Source organism: Geotrypetes seraphini, chromosome 11 (assembly GCF_902459505.1).
Source record: "Geotrypetes seraphini chromosome 11, aGeoSer1.1, whole genome shotgun sequence".
NCBI classification, from domain to species: Eukaryota; Metazoa; Chordata; class Amphibia; order Gymnophiona; family Dermophiidae; genus Geotrypetes; species Geotrypetes seraphini.
The window spans coordinates 92,824,461-92,847,995 of record NC_047094.1 but is presented as its reverse complement, the minus strand read 5'-3'; the positions used below and the strand labels follow the sequence as shown (position 1 = coordinate 92,847,995).

The 23,535-nt window shown below is 46.8% G+C and overlaps 1 protein-coding gene across 2 annotated transcripts in view; it reads right to left on the bottom strand.

The window, feature by feature from the left end:
* LAMA5 (laminin subunit alpha 5) overlaps positions 1–23,535 on the bottom strand; it is a 406,583-nt gene that overhangs the window by 193,306 nt on the left and 189,742 nt on the right. For both annotated transcript variants that reach the window (XM_033963610.1, XM_033963611.1), the window contains exons 13-21: positions 23,338–23,475; positions 22,671–22,805; positions 17,955–18,089; positions 10,747–10,884; positions 8,370–8,422; positions 7,454–7,553; positions 7,162–7,214; positions 2,098–2,203; positions 1,044–1,143 (exon numbers count right to left, since the gene is read on the bottom strand). In XM_033963610.1, coding sequence (XP_033819501.1) covers positions 1,044–1,143; positions 2,098–2,203; positions 7,162–7,214; positions 7,454–7,553; positions 8,370–8,422; positions 10,747–10,884; positions 17,955–18,089; positions 22,671–22,805; positions 23,338–23,475 — 958 coding nt within the window. The remainder of the gene's footprint in view (positions 1–1,043; positions 1,144–2,097; positions 2,204–7,161; positions 7,215–7,453; positions 7,554–8,369; positions 8,423–10,746; positions 10,885–17,954; positions 18,090–22,670; positions 22,806–23,337; positions 23,476–23,535) is intronic.

Here is a 23,535-nt window from a genome sequence, read left to right as displayed (position 1 = left end):
AGTCATCACATGAGATTTTGCCACTCCCAGTAATCAGATAAGCAGTGGTGTAGCAAGGGTAAAGAGCCCCCCCCTATTCTCCGCCCCCTGATCCTTCCCTGTCCCGCTACTGCACGTGCGCGCCTCTTTCCTTCCACCATACTTCTTTTAGCTTCACCAGCGCGAGCAGCGTTTCCAACCTGCCGCCCACGCCAGCCTCGGCTCGCCCTCTGTTTTCACTTTCTGGTCCCGTGACCAGGAAGCGACTTCAGAGAGAGCCGAGGCCAATGTGAGCAGCAGGTTGGAGCCGATGCTTGTGCTGGTAGAGAGTTACAGGCACAGGGGAGAAGGGAAGGCGCGCGTACGGTGGCAGAGGGGCAGGGAAGGACACAGGGGGTGGAGAGGAGAAGAGGTGCCAGCACACCCACCAAGACGGTGCCCGGAGTAGACTGCCCCCACCCTCCATTTACTATGCCACTGCTGACAGGGTCCAACTGCCCCGCTGGAAATCAGAAAGAATCTGGCTTACAATTTGGAAGTTCCTAAAAGTCTGAATTGCAACCCAAGAGGTACAATGACTTAGCCCAGGTGGGCGAACCATTGAAAAGTCTCATGAAGAGCTTGCCTTGTTATCTTTTTAGAAGCTCTTCTGAGAAATGTCACCATCATCAGCACAATCAAAATATTAGTTCCCTATTTAGTTAGTTCCAGTGATACCAACACAATTGCACTCATCTATAAGCTTCAAGAGCCCCTCTGCTCAGGTGCCACTTTCTACCTCAGAGGGGCTACAAACAGCTCTTTGAGTCCAGAAACCAAAGGGACCGATCCAGATGAACGGACACAGAAAAAGGTGTCACATTTTAATGGCTCCCTAGTGTACTCGTCTATAAGCTTCAAGGGCCCATCTGACCAGGTGACATTCTGCCTCAGGGGTTACAAACAGATCTCCGAGTCCACAAACCAGTCAATCTTTCCAAAGGGATCCAGATGAACGGACACAGGAGAAGGTGCAACATTTTAATGGCTCCCTTATCCCTCAATAAACCGGATCAGAGACTTACTCGGTACATTTGGGCCCGTGAACATTTTCTCTGCACTGACAGGCTCCCGTCCTCTCGTCACATGTCAGCCCAGGGGAACCACCGAGGTCACACTGACAGCCTGAAAACAAGAGATCGTTATCATTAAGGGAGGCAGGAGACACCAAAGCTCGGAGGTCACCCCATATCCTCCTGTTTCACGGGGACCCCGCCATACCTGAGCGATACCGTGTGCCCACCTGCTGGCAAGTTAACAAGTGGAAGCTACTGCAGTGAAAACCAGCAACAGATGAGGAAGCTGAGGCCTAGTTATAAGGAAGGAGTAAGGTAACAGCACCCCAACTAAGACCTTAGAATCACCTTGTTTATAATACACCAACCCCCTCCTAGGAATAGAATCACTGAGCTTAATGTTAGCACTGTCTGTCCCCAGTGGCGCAGTGAGGGCGAGAGGCACCCAGGGCGGTAATGCCCCCTCCCAACCTCCACACATTCCTTCCCCGCCCCCTCCTGCTGCGTGTGCGCCGCTTCCTTTTCCCCCATACCTCTGTAACGTTCCTGGCGTGAGCAGCAATCCCCCAAGCTGCTGTCACGCAAGCGTCGGCGCTTCCTCTGACAGCGCTTCATAGGTGCGGGTTGCTGCTTGCGCCAGGAACGATACAGAGGTACGGGGGAAGGGAAGTGACACAAAGCAATGGGGGGGGGTCGGAGAGGTGCCCGGGGCAGACCACCCCTATGCCTTCCCCCTTACTATGCCACTGATCTGTCCTACTTCCCATCTTACAACCCAAACAGTCACAGGCTTATCCTCTGGAGAGCACTCCACTGAACTTCAAGGACGCGCACTCAATGTGTTTTCCGCTCAAAAGGAACCTAGGCCAAGTTAAACAAGGACAGTATTGTCTGATCAGTCCCTGGTATTTTCCAAAAGGCTATTAGGCTCCGACGAGCTCAAGGCAGACGAAGAAAGACCAGAGAGGGAACAATGGTCAGCAAAATAGGAAAAGCAGTGAGATCAGCTGAGCAATGCATCCCAATTACAACTGAATAACACAAGAGCCTGAAAGAACATTACCTTGACAGCCAAAGTAATTAGAGTGGACCAGGCTGAAGTATCCATCCTTGCATATAGAGCAGGTGCGGCTGCAGACATTAGGCTTACAGAAGCAATGCCCAGTACCCTAGGAAAATGCATGCAAAGAAAGGGGAAGGGTACTGATCAGTTCTCCATGCTTCACCTCAGGCTACTGCACAGTCAGGAATAATGCAGGGTAATAATAATAACTTTATTTTTATATACCGCAATACCAAAAGCAGTTCACAGTAATAGAGACAGCGAAGTTACAAACAGCAGTATGAGGGAACCACTCTGCATTAGGGGGTTCATGGTTGGTCAACGATATGGGGCGCGCTCACCGTTGGCACTTTTTGAATCCTGGCTGAGGGGGGCATGAAGGTAAGCACTGCCTCTGCCAAATCGAAAGCGGAGGCTTCTATGGTGACCCGCCGGGGCGAACCCGAAAAAAGAAAGAAATATAAAGAATTAAGATTTTTTTTTTTTTGAAAGAAACAAAGAAAAAAAAGGAAGATAAGCTTCCAACAAGCAAAAAATACGCGAGCGGGAAGGCAAGAAAAAAATTTTCAACGGCCGTTGAAAAAAAACACATCTTCTTAGCTCCGCGGAAACTAAGAAACTGGGGACCGTGCGCCTCCGTCGGGAGGGAAGGCACTCGCGCATGCGCGGTGCGGCCTAGCTAGAACTTTCTAAGTTCTTAGAGTGCAATCACTCTAAAATTGTCCGTACCGGGGCTCCGTCAGTGCCGTCACCCATCAGTTAAGAATATGTTGCCTGCTTGTCCTGGGATAACAGTGTGATGTGTGTTTTGTCTCACCCACTACCCCGTGTAAGATGACCTGGAGAAGAAGTCACAACAAAGGAGTCGTGAGGATGAGATGTCAATAATTCAGCCACGGGTGTAAAGTTCAAAGTTCGCTTTATTGATAGTAGCACTGCGAGGACTCAAAGACTTGACACTGACAGCATTTCGGCATCTATGCCTTTGTCAACAGTCTCAATGGCTGGTAATTCTATCACATAAATAAGAGCATTCAATGCAGGTCAAATTTAGAAAGAACAGGAAAATATCTCCATTGTCTCCCTTTTTGGTGTCTGGAGAAGAAGTCTCCATGTGAGTAAAAAGGCTCATAGATTAGGGGACTGAACCTACATACAGATATAAAAGAGAGCACAGTATCCTGTGCCAGAGATGTAATGGTATGATAAGATTGTGAGCCTACTAGGGACAGAGAAAGGACCTGTATATGTCAAGTAGCCCTATAGAAACGATAAGTAGTAGTGGTGCAGTGGTTTGAGCTACGGCCTCAGCACCCTGAGGTTGTGGGTTCAAATCTCACACTGCTCCTTGTGACCCTGGGCAACTCACTCAATCCTCCATTGCCCTGGATACATTAGGTAACGCGTGAGCCCCCCCAGGACAGATAGGGAAAAATGCTTGAGTACCTGAATTTAAACCACTTGATGTTGGCACATAGAGCATTAGTTCAGCTCCAGCCTTCATATCTTTCTAATTTGGTGGTATTTTTATGCCCCAAGACGTTCATTACAATCTTTGAATGACAATATTTCGAAGGCACAACTTGCGTCAACTAGAAAATGTGCGTTCTTTTATTTAGTTTCGCAGTTATGGAATAATTTGCCCATAGATTTGAGAAAAGAAGAATCATATATAAATTTTAAGACACCTAAAAGCACATTTTTTTCAATTGACTTTCTCAAATTGAATAATTAAGTCTGGGACTGTAATCTGTATTTATATAATTATTAATTTCTGATACGGAAAATTTTTAATTGTATGTATTAATTATGGTTTCCTGAGATTTGATTGTTTTTTATTTGAATTATTAGAATTATTATTATGGAATGTATTTTAGGGGAAAAAAATTAACGTTAGCTTTTACTCTTTTCTATCCTATTTTTAAATGGAGTTCCTTTCTTAATGAATGTGCATTATATATTGTACACCACTTGGATCCTTTTTAGGCTGTTATGCGGTATAGAAAGTTTTTAATAAAGATAAGTATAAATACTGAAAATAAATAAATGCCTGCTTTTTGGACTTGTCCTGTCATACAATCTTTTTGGAAGGAGGTCTGCGCTTACATAGTTTGGTTGGTGGGTCAATCAATCGCCTTTTCCCCAGAAGCCTTATTGGACTTGCCAGGGTCCTACTGGATTGTAAGAAAGGGACCTAGGTTTTGGTAAAGAAGTTGAGTTTGTTAGGGGGGAAGGCTCTTTTACAGGAATGGACATCAGCAGCTCCTCCCTCATACTGGAGATGGAGGGCATCCATTCATCAGTTGATGGGGTGGGAAGTCTGGGATGCTCGTCTCACCTATAAATGTAAAAAATGATTTTGTCTAATTTGGGATTTATGCCTATAGTCCCTTTCTCAAAGGGTGCACAGTTTGATTCTGAACATTTTGGGCCCGATTCTCTAAAGGATGCCAACCTTGGTGGCCGCCCAAGGAGTTGTTGCCGATCACGTGCCAATCATTCATGGGCGTCCTTTAGAGAATCACGTCTACTTTTACTATGGGCTAGATTCACGAACCTGTCGGATCGGGCTCAATCCGGGCAGGTCCGATGAATTCTGCAAACAATATGCAGATGGGGGCGATCAGAGGAACGCCCCCATATACCTGCCCGGATCACTCTAAAGCGATCCCAGCACATGCGCAGACCATCTGTAGATGGTCTGCGCATGCGCTGGACCTCTGGGCCGGCAGAGATTTGTTTTTTCTTTTTTTCACTTCTTTTGGAGCCCGTGGTTTTAACCTGCTTAAGCCCACGGGTTAAAACCATGGACTAGTACTGCAGGGAAGGGTGGGAGAGTCGGGGCAGGCAGGTGTTGGGGGCGGGCAGGAGATCTGGGGCAGCGGGAGAGTTGGGGCATTTCACATAACCACCACCCTTTCCAGAGAGAACTCCACGGGGCAGTTGAATGGGGAACAGCGGGAGAGTCGAAGCAGCGGGAGGCGTTCGGGGCAGGCAGATTGGGGCAGTGAGAGGCATTCTGGGCAGGCAGATTGGGGCAGTGAGAGGCGTTCGGGGCAGGCAGATTGAGGCAGTGGGAGGCGTTCGGGGCAGGCAGATCGGGGCAGTGAGAGGCGTTTGGGGCAGGCAGATTGGGGCAGTGGGAGGCATTCGGGGCAGGCAGATTGGGGCAGTGAGAGGCGTTCGGGGCAGGCAGATTGGGGCAGTGAGAGGCGTTCGGGGTAGGCAGATTGGGGCAGTGGGAGGCGCTCGGGGCAGGCAGATTGGGGCACTGGGAGGCATTCGGGGCAGGCAGATCGGGGCAGTGGGAGGCGTTCAGGGCAGGCAGATCGGGGCAGTGGGAGGCGTTTGGGGCTGGCAGATCAGGGCAGTGGAAGGCGTTCGGGGCAGGCAGATTGGGGCAGTGGGAGGCATTCGGGGTAGGCAAATTGGGGCAGTGGGAGGCGTTCGGGGTAGGCAGATTGGGGCAGTGGGAGGCGTTCGGGGTAGGCAGATTGGGGCAGTGGGAGGCATTCGGGGTAGGCAGATTGGGGCAGTGGGAGGCGTTCGGGGCAGGCAGATCGGGGCAGTGGGAGGCGTTCGGGGCAGGCAGAATGGGGCAGCGGGTGAGTCGGGGCAGGCAGAACAGGGCTGCAGGAGGCGTTTGGGGCAGCAGGAGATTGGGGCTGACAGGGCAGTCGGAAAGAGTTTGAGCGACTGGTCATCAGCAGTTGCTTGTTTGTGATCGTCCAGCTCAGTCGGTGTTGCAGGGTTTGGGTTAGTGAATAGCTTCCCTGCCTACCTTGCATGCCGTTCCCCTCATTTGCATGCGCGGATTCGAAGCGGATCGCAGGAGAGGTCAGTGAATAGTGCAGGAGGGAAATCCGGTCGCAAAGAGGTTGTAAACCGATCGGCACATGATTGGTTTGCTTTGTGAATCTAGCCCTAGGACACCTTAAATGTAGGCCAGCATTTTACAGGCCTATATTTATGGTGTTTTGTCTCACACCTACGGAAACACGTAGGGATGCTCACAGATGCCCAAGGCCACTCCCGGTGGAGACCATGCCCACGCCACGTCTTGGGCATCCATAAGTATCTGTACACGTCCTTCCCCATCCCTGCATTTTTTACACAAATGTGCGTCTCAATTGGCTGTGAGATGGTGGTAGGACACCAACCGCCGCCTACAATCGGGATGCCCGCTTGTAGAATCAGCCCCTTTGTGAATATATACAGACTGTAGGTATATTATGGCTTTATGTTTCTGTCAATCTGGGAAAAGGTTTTTGGGGGATGGGTTGCGAGGGGAGGGAGGTATGGGAGTATCTTTTTGGGTCTTGTGGGATATACTGTGTGATCTATATGGTAGAAGATTAGAGGCTACAAGAGTCAAGGTTCCTGTTCCTCGTTCAGCTGTTATATCAAAGGATCTGTTCCTTGTAGCTTCTTTTGGAGATGGGACACTGGATGATTTCAGGGAACGGTTTCATTAGGGCATTAAGTCCCATAAGGGTTTTGGATGGGATATGGTGGGTGGCTGTGGGATGCTGAATTTTTTTGTACAACATATATTGAATCCATCGCATTGCTCTTATGTTTGTTTATTGAATCTCAATTAAAAAAAAAAAAGATTTTCCTAAAACTGCGACTTTATCAAAGTATATTACAACCTGTGTGTTGCATAACTTTACACACCCCCCCCCCCAGTCAAATTTGTCATCTACCCGTGGCTGCCTGGTAAGCTTAGTGGAAAATTTCAAAACACAGTTCTTTGATGGAATGGTGATTGATTGATTTACTTACATACTATCTTTTGAGTCTTATACAAAGCCGCGGGAGCAATACTGCCGCAGGAAATGCGCTGAAGCCCTATGGCTAATGCAGCTTTGTAAAAGGGGCCCTTTATTTTGTTCAAAAAGTCGTGTTGATTTGTTAACTTAGTATGTTGTAATCCAGTTGGTGGAAAAGGCAAAATACATATTTTTTTTAAAATTAAATTAAAGGGTCAGAAGGGTTATCACAGCATCACTCCTTCCAACGGACAGATGTGTGCATGGAGAAATCTCACCTCCAACAACTCACCTGTTCACACTCTGCAACACCATTTAGAGTACCCTTGGCACTGCACTGACAACCTGTGGAAAACACATAGAAAGACAGGATCAGTATGAGACAGCCAAGTCAGAAGACAGGGGAGGGAGGAATGCTTCACTCCCTCTTACCCACTCTCAGCCCTCCCTGCCTTGCACGCCTCACTTATCCTGCGCAGAGACTGGCAAATCTCTGGGGGTAAATTCATGTGTGCAGACTAAACTGGCACTTAAGTGACCAGGTCTTGAGGGCAAAGATCTGGCACACTGCTGGTCTTACTTACTTATGCAGCCGTAAGGGTTTTCGGGAGTCAGATTCCAATACAAGGGTTTGCACTGATCACAGGCTGAACCCTCAACGTACATCCGGCACTCACAGGAACCCTGATCCAGGAAGAAAGCAAAAAAAAAAAAGCGTTACCTAAAGTGTAAGGCACCGATAAGGTCCCCACATACCTAAACCTTGTGGACAGAAACCCAGGTTTGTATTTCATTTAAATAATAATAAATGCCCACAGAACAAATGAGCAAATTGGTTAAACATCCTACACTCTATTTAGTATAAGATGCATGCAAGTCATATATGCAGAGAACTGGCAAGGGTTGACACAGCTGCAGAACCAGTCAAACAACAAAATTTCATTGGTAACTGCAAAAAAATAGAGGACGCTCTTACATGCATTGTAATAAATGGAGAAAGTCCATGTGGCAGATGCATTGTATCATTAGAACAGCCAATAGCAAAGCAGCTTTGGCAATTCTTGATGACATCACAAAGTGATGTCATCTAAAGCTTCTGCTGAAATAATAAACTTTATATACTAAGACAATGGTTCCCAGACCTGTCCTGGTGAAACATCTAGCCAGTTAGGTTTTCAGGATATCCACAATGAATACTCATGAGGGATGTATGCACATCTCGTCCATTGCATACAAATCTCTCAAATGAATATTCATTGTGAATACCTGACCGGCTGGACAGATTTGGAAACCAGTGCACTACGAGTCGCCAATTATTTACATTAAAAGCAAATCCATCCCAGGCAATAGTGGTCCTTGCAGCCCCAGCCTTGTAACAGACCTTTGTTTTAGTGAACATGTATAAAAGCTTGTGGACAGGGAGATGGTTTTCTTGGTGGAAGAGCCAGTGAAAAAAGAGATAATGTGTGAAAAAGGCACTTTTGTGAGGAAGGTACTCACTGTGGAAGATGAGGATCCCACCAGAGTTGAACCAGACGGATTGCACGACCCCACTGCAAGGAAGCAGGGTGGAAAAACAATCAGTGATGTCTCAGAACCTAACACACGAGGACGGGGCCCTCTCACAAGAGAAATAACTTCCACAGCTTTCTACACAAGTAAACCTGTATGTACCCAAATGAAAATGCATTTTGAAAATTACCCCTCTCCCAATCTATGTGGATAAAGGTACATTTTGTAAATGGGGAGGTGCTTGGTAGGGAAAGCATGGACAGTTTCCCTTCCCCATTCGCGGTTACTGCACTCGCGGTTTCATATAATCGCGATTTTTTCTGGGGAGGGGGAAAATAAAAAAAACAGTCCTAATTTAAAAAAAAAAAATCCATCTTTTTTTCCTCCCTGCTGCCTTCCCGGCCTTACCTAGTGGTCTAGAGGGCTTTCGGGGCAGGAGCGATCTTCCTACGCTCCTGCCCCGTGCAGATCGCCATGAGGAAATGGCTGCTGGGAGTTCCCGTAGTCTCTCGAGACTATGTCGGGAACTCCCTACAGCCATTTCCTGATGGCGATCTGCACGGGGCAGGAGCGTAGGAAGATCGCTCCTGCCCCGAAAGCCCTCTAGACCACCAGGTAAGGCCGGGAAGGCGGCAGGGAGGTGGGGGTGGGTCAAGCCGGATAATCGCGGTTTTTCGGCATTCGCGGTCCGGCTCTGCCCGTATCCCCCGCGAATGACGAGGGAGAAGTGTATGCGCTCTTTACGAAGCACACTTTACTTCAATTAAGATACAAACTACTTGGGTACAAAGTAGGTTGCCATCTGGCTACAGATTTGCATGGCAAGGTTTTTCCAGTTGAGGGTTTCCCCACTGCACACAGGACTTGCAGTTCTGATTATCTCAACTGAAGCCTCCCAGAAAAGCTGTCGTTGCTTTATAATGATTTTATGTTTTTTTTGTGTTATGTTAATTGGTTAAGTCAGTCTGTTATACATTACATTACTGACTTTTATTCCGCCATTAACTTGCGGCTCAAGGTGGATTACATTAGAGGTTATCTAGACAATTCCAGAAGAGATTACATAGTTGAGCGGGTAGAGTTCATTTGTCTTGATGGATTTCTTGAAGAGCAGGGTTTTAATTTCTTTTCTGAAGGTTTTTGTAGTCTGGTGGCGATATCAGTAGATTGGATAACTGGTGGTCAAATTTCGCTGCCTGCGTGGCCAGTAGGCCATCGTACATTTTTTTTTTTGCGTCTAGACGCCTCTGATTGGGGGGGTGCGTGAATGGTGTTTGGGTTCTCCTTTGCCTGGTTGTGTCAGTTTGGATAAGGCGGTTGTTCAAGTAGGCTATTGCAAGCCAGATGGAAAGAGGCAGACATCAACCAATCAATAACTAAGTTAAGAGGCTGATGCTCAAAACGCCAGCGCTAAGACGCAGTAAGCCCGATTTGCGCAGAATGCTCAGAGGGCTGGAGCACAGGTAGGGAACATGCATGTGAACCACTTTGAGTGTGGTTGTAAAGAGACTGCAAAAAAGCAGTATATAAGTCCCGGTCCCTTTCTCCTTTCCCTTAATGCTTGCACTAAACATGCTGCACATTGTTATTGAAATGCATTCAAATCGATGCAGATGAGGAAAGGCCCTGCCAGGGCTGGCCATAAATAGCCTGTTTTCCTTCTATGTACTTTTTCTTTAAAATTGTAGTTCTCCCCCTCTTTCCTATTGTTTCCTGTGGCTTTAAAAAGCAGTTACCCAAGTATGTCCTGCAATGAATTATGTACATTTAATTTCTTAAAATGTTAATGTCCTTTTAATTTTACTATTTGTACAATGCTTTGTACTTCTGGTTAAGCGTTTAATCAAACAACATGAAACTTGAAAAAAAAAAACCTTGAAAAACTTGAAATAAGATAACAGAAAGATAGCTGGGTATTTCCAGAAGCATTACATTTTAGGGCACTGTATTCTTGGTTAATATTTTGAGGCTGCCTTCTGCTGACTACTGCACTTTGGGTAAGGAAGAGAGAGAGGGTTCGTGGCTCAGGACCGCCACCTGCTTCTGCCACTTTGGGGCTTGAGGGAGGAAGGCTTTGAGGCTCAGAACCGCTGCTGCGCTGGTGCTTCGGAGCGGAAAGGGGGGGGAACCGAGTGTGTGTTAGACAAGGTTTCTAACACACTCTCAGTTAACCAGAAAATCAATTATCCGATATCCACCAATCCCCGTGGGTGCCAGATAACTGAGATTCTACTGTGAACCATTTTCGTTGTACCACAGACAGGCAGTATATCAACGTACCCATTCTCTCACCATCTTGCCGAATGGAAATTATTTTCGATTTCCACAAGTCTCCCCCCTCCCCACACCAGTAGGACAGCAATACCTTCACATTGTGGGAATCCATAGGCTCCTGGTATGCACATGTCACAACGTGTTCCCGTCACTCTCAAATGGCAGCTACATTGGCCGGTTTCCAGATCACATGTGCCGTGCAGGGAACCCTCTGCAGAGCACTGACAAGCTGCAACACACAATGACATGACAATCGGTCCCTGCCCAAAACCAGTTTCAGATGTCAAGCAGCCGGCTCAAAGCTGCCTTTCCATTCAGTAGATGCTTAGCGTTTTCATTTGTTTTTAAAATGTATAGACCGTCTACATCTAATAATAATAATAATAATAACTTTATTTTTGTATACCGCCATACCCAGTGAGTTCTAGGCGGTTCACATTAAACATAGTTACATACAGTTAAGTATTAATTGAACAGAGGTTCACATTAATTAAACATTGTTACATACAGTTAAGAATTAATTGAACAGAGGTTCACATTAATTAAACATAGTTACATACAGTTAAGTATTAATTGAACAGAGTTGCAGGCAACGAAGTAGATGGAATTGGATAGTTTTCATATGAAACACTAATTGTAAGCACTTGGGCCCAAATTCTGTAACCAGCGCCTAGTGTTAGGCACCTATTTTGGAGGCGACAATTAGATAAGCGCCTATCTAAACTGAATAACAAGCTCAATTAAGCTTTTTAATCAGAAATGACTGAAACTTAGGCGCCCAGCAAGAAAGAGCAATTCTGTAACAAGGCGCCTCTAAAAATTTAGGCGGCCTTCAAACAAATAGGCGCTATGCATCTTAGGTGTGGGCGCGGCTTCATGTTAGGCGCCTTGTTACAGAATCGCCGCTCTTAAGCGTGCTTAAGCGCTCGCATGGCCGCCTAACTTTTAGCTGTGCCTAGAGCTGGCAAATTTATGGGGCGCCTCCAAAATAGGTTCCGCTCAGCGCGATTCACTAAACAGCCACCCGATTTTACTTGAACCGCGCTGAACGGTGCCCATATCGACGCCTAACTTTTGGGCGCTTCTTCTAGAATTTGCCCTTTATATTTTCAATCTTTAGTGTTCAAGGTATATATTCATAATAATATTTTCAATCGTATACCTTAAATCCAAATAAACTCGCAAGTATACCATGTGACCTCAGTGGCGTAACTGTGTGTATTTAAAACTTCATACACAGTATGCACACGCCATGATCGTCATTGGTCTTGTAAAGTTTTATTCTTTATCTCACTTTAAAGTTCTTATTTCATTTAAAGCATTTAACCAAAAGATTTTTAATACTCATCCATTGTGTAGGTAGAGGTCTGTGTTTAGTGGGAGAAATGGTACAGGAATACCAAGGGGACTTTCCTTGAAAAAGCTCCGGCGAAACAGGTCTGTGTTGGAACAAGAACTCCCTACCCGTACCCATACATTAGATGAGTAAAGTGGTATCTTGGTAAACCAAAATGCTCATATATCAAAGCGAGTTTCCCCATAGCAAATAATGGAAACTCGCTTTGATACGTTCCCACCCCCACCCACCCCACCCCCAAGGCCAGCGGCACTGCTCCCCCCCACTCGCAAAGACCCTAATCCGCGCGAACTGACACCCCCCGCCATAACAACTTAAACTTACCCCCTCCCCCCCCCGTCTGGCACCGGCACGCAGCCCACAGGACGTGCTGGTGCCACTAGAAGATCTTCCTGCTTCTGCCGGCCTTGAGCATGCATTTGCGCATGCTCAAGGACTTCTAATTCTCCCTCTCGCCGAGATTCTCGGAGATCTCTGAGAATCTCGGCGAGAGGGAGAATTAGAAGTCTTTGAGCATGCACAGATGCATGCTCAAGGCCGGCAGAAGCAGGAAGATCTTCTCTGCTCCCCCCCCCCCCGAGCAAACCAAGATTTCTGCCTGCCCCCCCAGCATACCCCTCCCCCCAAAGCAGCCCCTCTTCCCTCTCCCAGATGGTCTTTCTCTCTCCCTGGCCCCCTGCCTATCTTTCTCTGCCCCCCCTCGAGCAAACCAAGATTGCTGCCTGCCCCCAGGCACACCCCTCCCCCCAAAGCAGCCCCTTTTCCCTCTCCCTCTCCACTTTTTTCTGTCTGTCTCTCTGTCTCTCTCCCTGACCCCTGCCTATCTTCCTCTTGCCTCCCCGAGCAAACCAAGATTGCTGCCTGCCCCCAGCACATCCCTCCCCCCAAAGCAGCCCCTTTTCCCTCTCCCCCTCCACTTTTTTCTGTCTGTCTCTCTGTCTCTCTCCCTGGCCCCTGCCTATCTCTCTCTGGCCCCCCCGAGCAAACCAAGATTGCTGCCTGCCCCCAGCACATTCCTCCCCCCAAAGCAGCCCCTTTTCCCTCTCCCCCTCCACTTTTTTCTGTCTGTCTCTCTGTCTCTCTCCCTGACCCCTGCCTATCTCCCTCTGGCCTCCCCGAGCAAACCAAGATTGCTGCTTGCCTCCAGCACATCCCTCCCCCCAAAGCAGCCCCTTTTCCCTCTCCCCCTCCACTTTTTTCTTTCTGTCTCTCTGTCTCTCTCCCTGGCCCCTGCCTATCTCTCTCTGGCCCCCCCGAGCAAACCAAGATTGCTGCCTGCTCCCAGCACATCTCTTCCCCTAAAGCAGCCCCTTTTCCCTCTCCCCCTCCACTTCCCTGTGCAGCAGTAGCAGCCAGACGCCTCGCAGCACCTCGAAGGACACCCTCCTACCGTTTCTCTCGCCGCAACTCAAAAAGCCACATGCTCCGCAAACCGCTGCATGCTGCAAATTGAACACGGCCACAGAGTCACAAATCACGCTGTCAGGAATCACGGCGTTGTAAGCGCGCATGTACACTTAGGGTTTTATTATAGAGGAGGTTAACCTGTTCTGAGCTCTTTGGGCAGAATGGAATAGAAAAGAAATCTGAAGAGAGACCCAAGTTGCAAGCTATTCCCCTTATTACAGGGGGAGAACGCACGAGTACGGGATTCTTTGCTCTTCTGAAAGGTGAATAAAGCTATATTTTACACTAGATATTCAACTTAGAGATTTTTAATCAGCATGCTGCAGTCATTCTCTGTCTATCACCCCTCATCCTCAGATTACGCCCTCTGGGTTTACCGTTTTCCTTCCTCTGGAAAAGATTTTGTTCTCGTACGTTAATACCTTTCAAATATTTGAACATCTGAATCATTACATTACATTATTACATTACATTAGTGGCTTCTATTCCGCCTATACCTTGCAGTTCAAGGCGGATTACAAAAGAGCTAACTGGACATTTCCAGGAAGGTTACAATTTTGGGTTACAAATGAGCTGAGATAGCTGGTTATTCCAGGAGATATTGTAAATTAGATAACAAGTAGAACAACTGGACATTTCTAGGCAATATTACCTGTTACACATAGGATAACATATAAAATTGCTCTTCTACAAGACTATACAAACCAACGCCCCAGCATTTATAGACAGGCTTTTGATTCCATATGACTCTTCGAGAGTTCTTAGATCTACCTCACAGTTTACCCTTAATGTCCCTTCCCTGAAAATAATTGGAACTCGCCGTGCTCTTATTTTTTCTGTAATTGCTCCAATGACTTGGAATTCTCTTCCCCTATATCTAAGACTGGAATGAGATTTGCAGAAATTTAAAAGTAATTTAAAGAGCTTTCTTTTTAAAGATGCCTTTAACTGAAAATACGGTTCATAGACAACCCCGCGAAAGACAAAGGCGCGCGCCGACAACTGAGTACAAGATGGAGACGCGCGCCACAGAAAATTACAGTTTTTAAGAGCTCCGACGGGAGGTTTTGTTGGGGAGCCCCTCCAGTTTACTTAATAGAGATCGCGCCGGCGTTGTGGGGGGTTTGGGGGGTTGTAACCCTCCACATTTTACTGTAAACTTAACTTTTTCCCTAAAAACAGGGAAAAAGTGAAGTTTTCAGTAAAATGTGGGGGGTTACAACCCCCCACAATGCCCTCACAACGCGGCGCGATCTGTATTAAGTAAAGTGGGGGGATTCCCCCCCACGCCCCTGCGTCGGAGCCGTAAAAACAGTACTTTTCTGTGGCGCGCACCTCCACGCTGCGCTCAATTGTCTGGGCGCGCCTTTCTCCCGGCGCGCTTTTGACCTGACACCGAAAATATAATGTCTAACTAAAATGTAATACTTATCAAATTCAGCAGTTTCCAAAATTAATAATTTTAGCAGTTTTCTAATTCGACCTTTATCTTTGCCAGCAATCCTTTTCTTCTTACCCCCCTTATGTACTTTCCTTCTATGTACTTTTTCTTTAAAATTGTAGTTCTCCCCCTCTTTCCTATTGTTTCCTGTGGCTTTAAAAAGCAGTTACCCAAGTATGTCCTGTAATGAATTTTATGTACATTTAATTTCTTAAAATGTTAATGTCCTTTTATTTTTACTATTTGTACAATGCTTTGTACTTCTGGTTAAGCGTTTAATCAAACAATATGAAACTTGAAAAAAAAAAACTTGAAAAACTTTAAATAAGATAACAAATAAGATAACAGAAAGATAGCTGGGTATTTCCAGAAGCATTACATTTTAGGGTACTGTATTCTTGGTTAATATTTTGGAGTGGAAAAGAATACCTGAAGAGCGGTAGAATTGAGAGTGGTTATATCAGAGAGGGAAGATGGGTGGGGTTAAGGTGACCGGATAAATTTTTTGAATAGCAGTGTAATGATGCTGTAGTTAATATGATATTTGTTTTAAAAAAAATCTAATATAATAAAACCCTTACCCGCGCATGTGCAGTTGAAACGGCGTGATCCCTGCCTCCGTGATTTGTGCCTCCGTGGCCCATTTGCGGCAGTTTGAGCGACGGCGAGAGCAACGGCAGGAGGGTTCACTGCCGAGAGCAACGGTAGGAGAGTGTCATTAAGCCTGGATTAAGCAGCAGGGTGCAGGTGCTGCAAGGCATCCGGCTGCTACTGCTACACAGGGAAGTGGAGGGGGGAGAGGGAAAAGGGACTGCTTTGGGGGGAGGGGTGTGCTGGGGGGCAGGCAGCAATCTTGGTTTGCTCTGGGGGAGGGGACAGAAGGGGGCCATGGAGAGACAGACAGAAAGAAAGACAGACAGACAAGGAGTCAGGGAGAGACACAGATAGAAAGAATGACAGACAGAGGGCCAGAGAGACAGACAGGCAGCAGCCAAAGAGAGAGAGACAAAGAAAAAAAGACAGACAGACAGCGACCAAGGAGAGAGAAAGAAAGAAATAAATAAAGACAGACAACTGGCCAGGGAGAGACACCGACAGACAGAAAGACAGACAGACAGCGGCCAAAGAGAGAGAGATAAAGAAAAAAAGACAGACAGCAGCCAAGGAGAGAGAGAGAAAGACAGAAATACAGGGGGCCAGGGAGAGACACAGACAGAAAGAATGACAGACAGACAGGGAGCCAGAGAGACAGACAGAAAGAAAGACAATTAGCAGCCAAGGAGAGAGAGACAGAAAGACAGACAGACAACAGCCAAGGAGAGTGTGAGAAAAAAAAGAAAGTGCTACTGCTGGACAGGGGGAGTAGGCAAGGGGTGGTGGTGGACAGCTAAGGGGAGAGAGAGAGAGACAGAAAGACAGTGGCCAAGGAGAGAGAGACCAAAAGAAAGACAGACAGACATATCTATTCTAGCATCCGTTAATGTAACGGGCTTAAAGACTAGTAATTTATATTCCTCATATCCTACAATTCTATGTAGATTACAAATTATTCAGGTGCTCAAGCATTTTTCCCTAACTGTCCCAGTGGGCTCCTTCTCTATCGAATGTACCTGGGGCAATAGGGATTAAGTGACTTGTCCAGGGTCACAAGGAGCAGTGCGGGATTTGAACCCACAACCTCAGGGTGCCGAGGATGTAGCTCTAACCACTGCACCACACACTCCCACTTTCTCCCAACTTCACAAAACAGCTTCATAAGTAAAACATTCTTGGACACGGAGAAAAGTCATTTCAGAATCCCAGCATTAGACAACTACAGCATACACTCCCTGTCTGCATAAGGCACCACAGCCAGCAGACTGTTCCACCTTTTCCAGACACAGGTTCTGTGACTCAGAGAACTGACCCATTTGTTCTGTTGTGCAAAGATGCATTTCTTTTTTTCTTCCAGCATTCTCTCTCTCTGAACATGTACTAACAGGGGCAACTTTGCAATTCTACCCCCCTTTCCTCTAGACGGGGATTAATTTAATGGTTCTTTACAGCTTCTGGTGCTCTGGGAGTTCAGGCCACAGCATGTATAGAAATGATAAGCAGTAGACATAGTAAGTAGCATGTACACCTAATCCAGGATAAGGTGCTTCAGTCTAGCTCTGACAAGCCTGAAGGCACAGGGAGCTCTCCCTGGGTGTTCATGTGTTAGGGAAAGGGTGTGGTTTGCTTTTCCATCCTTGAAGGGTTGTATTTACAAGAGAATTCTTGATAGAACATTATCATTTCAGACAGGCAAATGGAATGAATGTTTAACCAAATGTATTCCAAATGCATCTTCTTATCAAACTTTTAGAAAGTCAATCAAAACTTTACCTTTACTGTACCTTTAAATACTTTAAGATAAACTTGACTAATTTTAAAACGTTGATGTAATTTTGAAATCTTTCTGTAACATCGCTGTCTATATACAGTTTCTTCCTCTGTAAACCGCTCCGAACTATTTGTGGTATTGTGGTATAAAAAAATTAAGTTATTATTAAACAATGGAAGTCTCCTCTTAATACAAAGCAAATCGGAGCTTGTGGTTCTGTAGACTTCAAGCCAATTGAAAACACACAGAGGGGGGGGTCCACAAACAGCCTGCATCATTAAGCTGTGCACACAGGATAGGACTGGCACTACAGAAGAGTCAATGTGTGACAGCATAGAACAGTGTAGCCAAAATGTATTTTGGTTTTTCAGAGTGTAAACGTAATACATCTAGCCTCGCTAACAATACCCTACACTCCATTTCAAGCTTTTTAGCACCAGCTGCGGTGGTAACAGCTCCGATGCTCATAGAAATTCTATGAACATCAGAGCTGTTACCACCGCAGCTGGTGCTAAAAACTGCACTACAATTTTGTAGAAGGGGTGGGGGGGGGGTAAATGTTATATGCATGTTGCATTAGGTGGTCTATGAAACATCCAATAAACAAATATTTGACACTTGATTAAATAAAATAGAACATTAGGACAGGAAAGTTAACATTGCATTTTATTGACCCATCTGACGCAGCCCTGTGCTTGCACTCCAGCACCCAGAAATCACATAACTTACGTGCACAGCTGGGAAATCCATAGAAACCTGGGGCGCACTGGTTGCAGGTAGGGCCCACGTAGTTTGAATGGCATTGACAGTGACCGGTGGGGCTGCAGTTATTGTCCGCAGAGCCTCGGATATCACAAGAGCACACTGCAAACAGGAGAGAGAACCCGCAGGAAAATCAGAGGTTATGGTGGGTGGGGGAAACAAGAGAGAGCAAGCCAGCCTAGAACACTTCGCTTATGATGCTGGCCCTGACAATTCCCCATTTCCACATGTATAGTAAGAAGCTGTCTCCTAAGGCACACACAGGCAAGGCAGAGGGTACTGGCTCAGAGCTAGTTATCATATTTTGAGGGGTTTTGTCAGAATCCATTCAGCACAGTCAGGATTCAGACCTTATGTGGAAAGGTACCCGGTGCCTTGTGTAAAATCAGTTGGCTTCTATTTACCAAAGCGGGTGGGTCTCTCACATTATTACAAATCATTTTAATTTCCATATTTGTCCTGCTGCATATGCAAATAGTGGCATAGTGAGAGTAGAGGGCGTCCCCCACGCCTGTCTCTATGCCCCTCCTGCACCAGTACACCGCTTCTTCCGCGCCCCACAGGCCACACTCACGTCCTCCCTTTTCACACCTGTACCTTTTGAAATCTTCACCAGCACGAGTAGCTTCTCCAACCTGCTGCTCACGCCGGCTTTGGCTTTCCCTCTGATGTCATGTCCTGGCCCTGTGACCCGGAAGTGATTTCAGATGGAACCAGACTGGCATGAGCAGCAGGCCAGAGTAGATGTTCACGATGGCGAAGATTTAAAGAGGTACGGGGGGAGCAGAGAAAGGAGGGCGCAAGTGTGGCATTGGGGGAGGAGGCAGAGAGGTGCTGGTGCCCCGGGTGGTCCACCCCGCCCTTACTACACCACTGGTAACAGAGATTGCAATTGAATCCTTCTGCTTGAAATTCTTGATTTATCAGCCCATGCAGAAACTCCCCCCCCCAAAAAAAAATTAAAAACCCACATGCACACATATATATAGAGAGAGAGAGGTCCACAAAAATTGCAGACGGCAGTGATTGCATGAAAGTTTTTAAAAAAAAGACCAGTGTGGCCTGTGTTAGGGCAATACCACACTCTCAGCCTCTACAGCAGGGGTGTCAAAATCCCTCCTCGAGGGCCAAAATCCAGTCAGATTTCCCCAATGAATATGCATGAGATCCATTTGCATGCACTGCTTTCATTGTATGCTAATAGATCTCATGCATATTCATTGGGGAAATCCTGAAAACTCGATTGGATTGCGGCCCTCGAGGAGGGACTTTGACACCCCTGCTCTACAGCCAGGCTAATGATGATTGGCTTTTTCACAGCTTTTAACCTCAGTGTACTCTGGTACTTGTAGTTTACCTCTGAACTCTCCTAGTCTATCAAGTTCCAAATGACTATACCCCAAGTTTGATGCTGGCTGTTCCGACTACTGTGTGAGTTCTTTTTACTAAGCCAGAGTGGGACAATTCTATAACTGGATGCTTCCATCTAGGCACCCTGATAGAAGGCAGTAGGAGCCTATTCTATAATGATACCTGGACACAATCCAGTATTAATGCTCCTAACACAAAAGCTCACAAACCCGTGCACTGCAGTGCCACAGTGCGCCTTGGCAAACTCACAAAGAAGCCATGGCATAAACCCCCTCAAAAATGCCCAAACCCTGCCAGCTGAAAAGGCCTGAGCTCCAGGAAGTTGGTGGTATGTTTTGGCTGCGGATCCCAGTACTCCCGCACATGCTCAGTTCATGTTGATCTGAGCATACATAGGAGTACTGGTGTCGGTGGCTGAAGCATGCCTTTGATTTGCTCATTGTTCAGGTAGCATGGTGCTCAGGCTTCAGGCAAAGGACCTCTTCAACTGGAGGAGTTTGGGCATCCCTGCCAGGAAAGGTAGACCTGGGGGGTAGGGGGGAAATCTGACAGGAAATGTTTAGTCTAAGGCAGGGATAGGCAATTCCGGTCCTCGAGAGCCGGAGCCAGATCAGGTTTTCAGGATATCCACAATGAATATGTATGAGATGGATTTGCATGCACTGCCTCCTTGAGATGCAAATCTATCTCATGCATATTTATTATGGATATCCTGAAAACCTGATCTGGCTCCGGCTCTCGAGGACCGGAATTGCCTATCCATGGTCTAGGGGCACTGTGAACTGATAATATTTACATGCCCACTGTGAACTGGTAAACCGTAGGCAAGAATTGAAAGTCGTATTATGAGTATGTTATCATTTTTTATAAGGATATGAGTTTGTGCGGTGGTGAACATTGAATGTAGTGGGCAGTACTGAGTGTGTGATTAGGATTACTTTGTGTTTGTAGAATCCCTCCTGAAGAAGCTGGTGTAACCTAGGTTGGGGGGTCGGTGATAATGCATCCATTCAGTTGAAGTAATCAAGAAGGTGTCCGGAGCAGCTGTAATGGCCAATTTCCACCATATACCAAGATAAGTTATTTGTTTCTCATTGAGAAGTGATGGTATTGTTAGAATTAATGTTATATGGTATTGGTGGGAGAGACTGTGAACAAGCCATGATGGTCTCTATACACAGCTACTCCGTGACTTTTCACTGGGTTATAGTTGGGGGTCTGAGTGTTCACCATTAAGCACTTACTAGATTATGAAGTTATTACTTATATATATATACTAGTATTTTAGCCCGATACATTAACGGGTGCTAGAATATATGTCTGTCTGTCTTTCCTTATTTCTGTCTCTCTCTCCCTCCCGCTGTCTTTCTTTTTGTCTGTCTCTCTCCCTGGCCCCCTTTGTCTGTCTTTCTTTGTCTCTCCCTGCCCCTGTGTCTTTCTTCTTTTCTTTCTGTCTCCCTTCCTCCCACTGTCTGTCTTTCTTTCTATCTGTCTCTCTCCCTGCCTCCTATGCAGCAGCATTTCTCTCCCCCCACTTCCCTGTGCAGCAGCCACAGCAGTATTCCCTCCCCCACACTATTTCCCTGTGCAGCAGCAGCGTTTCCCCTACCCCCTTTTCCCTTCCCGCGGTCTGGTCGGCTCCCTTAGTCCCTTTCCGCCCCCCCTTCCCTTCCTGCGGTCCCGACAAACCTGTGACTCCAGCAGCGCCGGCAGCACTCTACACACGCTGCTTCGGAGCCTTCTACTGCCCTGATTTGCTCTGCCGCGTCTCTGATGATGTCATCAGGGACGTGCCAGAGTAAATCAGGGCAGTAGAAGGCCCCGAAGCAGCGTGTGTAGAGTGCTGCAGACGCTGCTGGAGTCGCAGGTTTGGAGTCGGGATCGTGGGAAGGGATGGGGGGGGCGAGAAGGGACTAAGTGAGCCAGTCGGATTGCGGGAAGGGGGGGGCAGAAAGGGACTAAGTGAGCCGGTCGGATTGCGGGAAGAGGGGCGGGAAGGGACTAAGTGAGCCGGTCAGATCACGGGAAGGGAAGGGGGGGCGGCAAGGGAGTAAGTGAGTCTTACCGATCGTGTGGAGAGCAGGGAGTCCAGCGCTGGTGGCCAGTCCTGTGAGTGTAGGTAGGGGCTGGGGACTCGCGCATGTGCACTACTGCAGCCACAGACCTACATCTCACAGATCAGGGAAAATGGAACACGCAAGTAGGAGTGCGCATGTACGGCTAGGGTTTTATTATATAGGATATTATGGTTTTATAAGGTGATCAATGAAAGTGAAGATATTGCATATCACCTTTGATTAACAAAGTTCCCGTGTTTAATGAGAGTACAGTACTAACATTTACATGCCCATAATTACAAGAACCAGAAAACTGGCATAAGCACGAGGACTTAAACACAGCAGGATGCATGTTACTTACAGTATGTTGCGCACAAGTGGGAGTCCCCCCCATGTCCTCTACATGCTTTGCAGATGTGAACACTCCCCTTGCAATTACATACTGCAAGACACTCTTGTACTTACAGAATATTGCTTAAGTAGCATGCTGGCATAGACACACGCACCTAGTTTAGAGAATGAACCTTTTGGTGTTAAATGCCTCCTGAGATTCCAATTATGCCGTGACACACTGAGGAGGAAGAAAGGTGCCTGCCAGCTGACTTCCCTAAGTGGTACAGCGCCATTGCTGCCCGATTCGCCGAAGGCCTGCATGTTTCCCCCTTCTCTCTAGCGTCCTCCGGCTTCCCCCCTGGCCTCCCGGTCTCACCTTTAAAGCTAATTACAGCAGCCTGCAGAGGATCGCTGGTAGGTAAAATGATTTTAATTTCAATATAGTAATTGAAATGTGTCAGTTTTAAGAATTTATATCTGCTGTGTATATGAAAAATGAATGGAAAATATTGCATTACAATTAGTAAAGGGGATGGGATCAGGGGCAGAGCTTGGGTGGATCTAGGGAGGTCTATGATTGGGATACTCAGTTGATATTTGTTAGACTTAGGGGGTACTTAGTTTGACGTAGTTGAGAAACACTGCTGTAGGCAATCAGCTGGCACCAGTGCCTCTCCTTCTCTCTTCCCTGCTGGCGCCCCCTACTGGCATCTAAGGGCCCATCTGGAGGGCCTCTGCACATGCGCGGTGTTGACGTGATGATGTCACACATATGTGTGATGTCATCACGGCGACATCCGCGCACTTCTGGGTGCCTCAATCCGCTCGAGAAAGTTTAAGAGGCACTGCTTTCATTGAAAGGCAGTTTATCAAATTAAATGGTATCACCATGTTACAGCGAAGAGTCTGTGTTTCTGTGTACCTTGGCAGTTTGGATAGGAGTGGTATCCTGCAATGCACTGGTCACAGTGAGGTCCATCATACTCAGCATTGCAAATGCATCTACCAGTCGGGTCACAGCCTTCAGGTAACGTCCCAATCGTGCTGCAGCCACACACTGCAAAGAAAAGGACAGTTTATAGGAGAAGCGGAATAGAGATACCCAGCAATCAAAAGGTCTGCTCTAGGACAAGCACGGCATTTAGCAAGTTAGCAGGGAGAGACCCTGTGTCTGACCTCCAATAAAATGTGACCATCTCTGGGAAATGGTGACTAAAGTCTCTGGAAACAAAAAAAAAAAATGAGGTTTCAATGAATTCTGTTAGAGCAAACAATGTGTAATACAACAGTTCAACCCTCAGCCTTTTATGTGATAAAAGTTTTAAAAATTACAGAAATTCAAACAGAACTTTTGCAGACTGCTTATGAACCTATGACATTAAAAAAAATCAGCTATTCTCAACATTTTGAGTCTGCTATTTTAGTCACCTTTTCCCAGAGACAGTCACAAATCTGTTCCTCCGCTTTTACCTCAGTCTATCTCACTGGAACTAGCAAATGATTTACCAACCAGCAGGAGCAATATGGATCTATAATACTGTGGCACACTGATGCAGAAGTGGTGTAAAAGATAGTGAGTGGCTACTCACGTTGACAGAGGGGATAGTTGAAGAAGCCTAGGGCACACCGACTGCATGTGTAGCCTTCAAAGCCACTCCGGCACACGCACTGCCCACTTTCACTATCACAGCTGCCGTCCAGCACACCAGGGCCCGAGCACTGACAAGCTGAGAAAGGAGAGAGTGTGATAACAACACAAAATATGGCAACATTTCCTAGGACGATGA